The sequence below is a fragment of the Bison bison genome, unplaced genomic scaffold (assembly GCF_000754665.1).
Source record: "Bison bison bison isolate TAMUID 2011002044 unplaced genomic scaffold, Bison_UMD1.0 scf7180017864472, whole genome shotgun sequence".
In the NCBI taxonomy this organism is placed as follows: Eukaryota; Metazoa; Chordata; class Mammalia; order Artiodactyla; family Bovidae; genus Bison; species Bison bison.
Genome location: NW_011495033.1, coordinates 5,241,340 through 5,247,775, shown reverse-complemented (window position 1 = coordinate 5,247,775; position 6,436 = coordinate 5,241,340). Strand labels below are relative to the sequence as shown.

The following is a 6,436-nucleotide window of genomic DNA, read 5'->3' as shown; positions in this document are numbered from 1 at the left end:
CAGGTACATCATGAGAAACGCTGGGGTGGAAGAAGCACAAGCTGGAATCAAGACTGCCGGGAGAAATATTAATAACCTCAGATATGCAGATGACACCACGCTTATGGCAGAAAGTGAAGAGGAACTAAAAAGCCTCTTGATGAAGGTGGAAGAGGAGAGTGAAAAAGTTGGCTTAAAGCTCAACATTCAAAACTAAGATCATGGCATCTGGTCTCATCACTTCATGGGAAATAGATGGGGAAACAGTGGAAACAGTGTCAGATTTTATTTTGGGGGGCTCCAAAATCACTGCAGATGGTGATTGCAGCCATGAAATTAAAAGACGCTTACTCCTTGGAAGGAAAGTTATGACCAGCCTAGATAGCATATTCAAAAGCAGAGACATTACTTTGCCAACAAAGGTCTGTCTAGTCAAGGCTATGGTTTTTCCTGCGGTCATGTATGGATGTGAGAGTTGGACTGTGAAGAAGGCTGAGCACCGAAGAATTGATGCTTTTGAACTGTGGTGTTGGAGAAGACTCTTGAGAGTCCCTTGGACTGCAAGGAGATTCAACCAATCCATTCTGAAGGAGATCAACCCTGGGATTTCTTTGGAAGGACTGATGCTGAAGCTGAAACTCCAATACTTTGGCCACCTCATGTGAAGAGCTGACTCATTTGAAAATACCCTGATTCTGGGAAGGATCGGGGGCAGGAGGAGAAGGGGAAGACAGAGGATGAGATGGTTGGATGGCAGCACCGACTCGATGGACTGAGTTTGGGTAAACTCTAGGAGTTGGTGATGGACAGGGAGGCCTGGCGTGCTGTGATTCATGGGGTCGCAAAGAGTCGGACACGACAGAGCGACTGAACTGAACTGACTGAAGCATGATTACCAAAGCCTGGGAGGAGCTCTGCCACAGTGCCAAAGGCTACCTGTGGGAGCCCAGCCAGCAAAACCAAGCATTTCTCACAGGATACTATCTCAAGACACCTATAGGGTAGTTCCAAGAGTGGTTTTAAAGATTTATATTAAATTCTGTGCCCTACTGAAATGATATACATTCTACTGTGATGACTGTGGGGCACTTTTTTTAAACAAATATGTACCACTATTTTCTAACACAATTAAACTTTTTAAATCACCCAAAAACAATTTGGAAACTATAAAACATTCCTCTAAGTCAAATATGGTATCATTATTTAAGAGAAATCAGAGATTTAAAACTACTAAAATTAAGAACACTTCATCTGAAAACCAAGACCGCTGCAAGAAAGTATTCAAAACCTTATAGAAAGTTCGACAATTTTTTAAAAAGGTGAAAATAGATGAACTAAACCATTACCTCAAAAAATAAATGCTAGAAAATATAAAGTTATAAGACCAAGTTTTTAAAGGCCAACAGTATAAATAAACTCTAGTAAACATGAATAAGGAAAAATGAGACATATTAGAAATGAGGAAACAGTCATAAACATGGATACTGAAGAAAATAATTAGAAGATAATATATAAATATTATAAACATATTCTGTCTACATATTTCTATATTATAAATAAAATATGCAGACATAGATATACATACTCTTTATTGATAAAACTGAAAAATATATCTCCTATCAAAGATCAAAGAATAAACTGTTAAAAGTTACCTTAAAAGAGACAAAAATTCCTTAAAAAAAAAAAAAAAAAGCTAACTATTCACACTGAAATGGTTGAGTAAATGAGGCTCATTAGTGTAACAGAATATTACCAAATACTTATATGAAAGTGTTAGATCTCTATCAACTATTTTGAGGAACAGATAAAATTGTCTTTTAAGTAAATAGAGTAAGATGCAGAGTAATATGTATAAAATTATTTCATTTAAAAAATATAACAACCATCATATATGTGTATGTATTTTCATACAAACGACCAAGTAGATATGAATCAAAGGATACACCTATGAATAAAGGATAACCATTAACACTCATTAGCACATTAGAAATATGACTAGAAAAGAGAATAAATTAAAAATAATACATTTAAGATCTAAATTGTTTAACCTAGCAAAGTACTAAAAATATATACATACATGCTAAGTTGCTTCAGAATACTGGAGTGGGTTGCCATGCCCTCCTCCAGGGGATCTTCCCAAAACAGGGACTGAACCCAGGTCTCCCGCATTGCAGGTGGATGCTTTACTGTCTGAGCCAGCAGGGAAGCCCAAGGATACTGGAGTGGGTTGCCATGCCCTCCTCCTGAATTGCACGCACACACACATGTGCACACGCTTCCTTGTGACACTAGTGGTAAAAAACCCACCTGCCAATGCAGAAGACATAGAAGATGTGGATTCGATTCCTGGATTGGGAAGATCCCCTGGAGGAGGGCATGGCAACCCACTCCAGTATTCTTGCCTGGAGAACTCCAAGGACAGACAAGCCTGGAGGCTACAGTCCAAAGGGTAGCAAAGAGTCAGACACAACCGAAGTGACTTAAAACAGCACAGCACACATATATATATATACGCCTATTTCAAAACTCTTGGGTAGTGCCAGACACAAAGGTCACATACTGTATGATTCCATTTATATGAAATGTGCAGAATAAACAAATACAGAGACAGAACATAGATCAGTGGCTGCCAGGGACTGGGGTGAAAGGGGAATAATGAATGACTGTTAACAGGCATAAGGTTTTTTTGTGGAGATGATGAAAATTTTCTGGAATTAGTGGTAGTGATTATACAACTTTTGGTTGAGTATACTAAAAACCACTGAATTATACACTTTAAAAGGTAAATCTTATAGTATGTGAATTATATCTCAATAAAATGAATAAATAAATCTTGGGGAGGAGAGAACTGACCCAAAAAGCTAGGGAAAAAAAGAGCAAAACTGAGTGGACTTCACAAATTTTAAATACCTAAATAGCAAAAACAAAAACCCATAAAGTTTAAAAAGAGAAACCAAGTAAAAAAATGTACAGACACTCTACAAATCAATAAAAGACAAATAATTCAACAGAAAAATGAGTGATTCACAGAAGATAAACAAATGACCAGTAAGCATTTGGAAAGACGTGGCTGTGATTATTAAAATACAAATTCACTTAAGAGCACTAATGAACTCAAAACAGCTTTTTACCTATGTGTATTTTCCCAATAAACACAAACAAACAAAAAACAAAATATTAAAGGAGTCCAAAACAATGAAACATGAAAAATGGTGTCCTCATAATGGGTAAGTTACAATATAAATCTAAGGAGAGCACCAAAGCATCACAGACTCCCAAGGATTATCCAGTTCATTTATTTACCAGTCAATGCATAAATTCCCTACACAACATTTCTACCAAGTGTTGAATTCATTTAGCTGATTTTGAACATCTCCATCTATAGACAACTCATGCAGAAGTCCATTTCATGCTTAGTCGGCTAATGGTATAAATTTTAAATATTTATATTACAAAGAACATATTCTCAAAACAAACTGCATAAAGAAATTCAAATAAAACAATAAGGTTAAATACCCAGTTCTTATTTTTAAAAAATTATTAGCCCCTGAGAATTATCAGTTGTTACAGTGCCAATTGCACTACAGATGGCATATGTGGTACCCTGCTTTCCTAATAAAATGCTGTGAAAACTGTTCTAGAATGCCTACAATGAGTTACTAGGCCATTTCATTAGCACCAAATGGACACAAACCTAAGTACACGCAAAGACATCATAAAAGTGATGAATTTTAGTAGGGTGATTGCAGTGATTATTACAGAAAACTATGTTTAATACTATGTTTAATATTATCCTTTCTGGCAAAAGAATGCAACTATGGGATCGTTTTAAATCTTTAATCAATGAGGGTTATCACTAACACCATATTTTTCCTCCAACTAAATTTATATCCAAGTATGTCTCTGCTAAGGCCAGCAAAAAAAATACCCACAATGATGCAACTAGAAATGGACAGAACGCTAAGCTTAAAGAAATATATACCTTGAGTAAAGTAAATTGCTTCATGTGTATTTCCTGGCCATCTAGTGGTTAGGACTTGGCACTTCCACTGCCAGGGCCCAGGTTCAATCCCTGGTTGGGAAACTAAGATCCTGCAAGCCACACAGCATGGCCAAATGAAATTTTTAAAAAAAATATCATTTCACATCTGAACATAGTGGAAATAACTTTTCCCTCCTCACCTTATTCATGTTGTTTTCATCAACCACATCCTTGGATATATCCTGGATTATTTCTGGACACAAGATAAGCAGAATGATTTGTAGTGGCCAAACTGCTGCTTTACGTTTGGTGCTTTCAGCAAAACCATCCACTAAGTCAAACAGTTTTTCGGCACACTCTATGTGAAAAATACAAATATTAAATGATACTATTAGATGACAAGGAAATCTCTGGCATTAAATTAAAAGCTGACACTATTCAAAAACTAGCAAAGGCCACATTTTAAAAAGCTAAATCTGGAAGATCACTTAACTCTCAACAAATTCATTCAGGTAATCAAAAAAGTAATGTTATATTGTCTACGTATTACAAGAGCTATCTTGATCCACCCTGTTGTTCAGTTGCTCAGTAGCATCTGATTCTTTGCGACCCCAGACTGCAGCACCCCAGGCTTCCCTGTCCTTCACCATCTCCCGGAGCTTGCTCAAACTCATGTCCTTTGAGTCAGTGATGCCATCCAACCACCTCATCCTCTATTGTCCCCTTCTCCTCCTGCCTTCAATCTTTCCCAGCATGTCTTTTCAAATGAGTCAGCTCTTTGCATCAGGTGGCCACAGTATTGGAGTTTCAGATACAGCATCAGTCCTTCCAATGACTATTCCGGACTGATTTCCTTTAGGATGGACTGGTTTGACCTCCTTGCAGGCCAAGAGACTCTCAAGAGTCTTCTCCAACACCACAGTTCAAAAGCATCAATTCTTTGGCACTCAGCTTACTTTACGGTCTAACTCTTACATCTATACACGACTACTGGAAAAACCATAGCTTTGACTAGATGGATCTTTGTTGGCAAACTAATGTCTCTGCTTTCTATATGCTATCTAGGTTGGTCATAGCTTTGCTTCCAACGAGCAAGTTGGATTTAGAAAAGGCAAATTTATTTATTTATTTATTTTTTTTTTTTAGAAAAGGCAAATTTAATTTCATGGCTGCAGTCACCATCTGCAGTGATTTTGGAGCCCAAGAAAATAAAGTCTGTCACTGTTTCCATTGTTTCCTGATCTATTTGCCATGAATTCAGTGATGGGACCAGATGCCACGATCTTAGCTGTTTGAAATGTTGAGTTTTAAGCCAGCTTTTCCCCTCTCTTCTTTCACCTTCATCAAGAGGCTCTTTAGTTTCTCTTCGCTTTCTGCCTTAAGGGTGGTATTATCTACATATCTGAGGTTATTGATATTTCTTCCAGCAATGTTGATTCCAGCTTGTGCTTCATCCAGCCCAGCACTTCACATGATGTACTCTGCATATAAGTTAAATAAGCAGGGTGACAATGTACAGCCTTGAGGTACTCTTTTCCCAGTTTTGAACTAGTCCATTGTTCCATGTCCGGTTCTAATTGTTGCTTCTTGATATGTATACAGGTTTCTCAGGAAGCAAGTGAAGTGGTCTGGTATTCCCATCTTTTTAAGAATTTTCCACAGTTTTTTGTGATCCACACAGTCAAAGGCTTTAGCATAGTAAATAAAGCAGAAGCAGACGTTTTCCTGGAATTCTTGTGCTTTTTCTATGATCCAAAGGATGACAGCAATTCGATCTCTGATTCCTCTGCCTTTTCTAAATCCAGCTTGAACATCTGGAAGTTCTTACCTACTTCCTAGTTCTCGCCTACTACGGTGGTAAAGTTCATCCAGCCTAGTAAAGTCCAAATTTTACAAATCGTCAGACTGGTATTTAGTCTCATTGTGGAGGGCCCTATGCAAAGTGTGATTATATCCAAGAAACAAGACTAATTAGCTTCTTAAAGGGAATTACCGAGTTCTCCAGGAGTCTATTCTCCTTGAAGCTGTGTCTTGAGAATTCTAAGTGAGGATATTCTTACTTGATACCCCTCTCTCTAAACAGGAAATAAAACCTCAGAGCACAAAAAAGGGCTTCTCTACAACAAAATGCCATCGGTATCCAATCTACAACTAATTAAAGATCAGAGCTTCATTTCAAAACTTCCTTATCTATTTGCTCAAAGGAAAAAGGTTGAGGGTAATTCAGAAGTTTAAGAAAAAAATAATATTTCCTATTTGACATAAGTTGAAAAGATTAAAAGCACCATAATAACAAAAATAACTTGGAAAATGATAGGTTTTTATCTATTAAGTAAGAGTTTTTAAAAGACATTATCCTTACCAGCCATATCAGTCTGTGGAATCTGGTACAGCTTTGTAAATTCATCTGGATAATTTTCTACCCAGTTCCAAAATGCCTACAAATAACAAAACATATGTTTTATGTGATACATT

At 37.0% G+C, this 6,436-nt stretch overlaps 1 protein-coding gene across 6 annotated transcripts in view; it reads right to left on the bottom strand.

Moving 5' to 3' along the window:
- Positions 1 to 6,436, bottom strand: part of NF1 (neurofibromin 1) — a 275,386-nt gene that overhangs the window by 178,399 nt on the left and 90,551 nt on the right. For all 6 annotated transcript variants that reach the window (XM_010861452.1, XM_010861457.1, XM_010861455.1 and 3 more), the window contains 2 exons: positions 6,324 to 6,399; positions 4,162 to 4,319 (listed from right to left, as the gene is read on the bottom strand). In XM_010861452.1, coding sequence (XP_010859754.1) covers positions 4,162 to 4,319; positions 6,324 to 6,399 — 234 coding nt within the window. The remainder of the gene's footprint in view (positions 1 to 4,161; positions 4,320 to 6,323; positions 6,400 to 6,436) is intronic.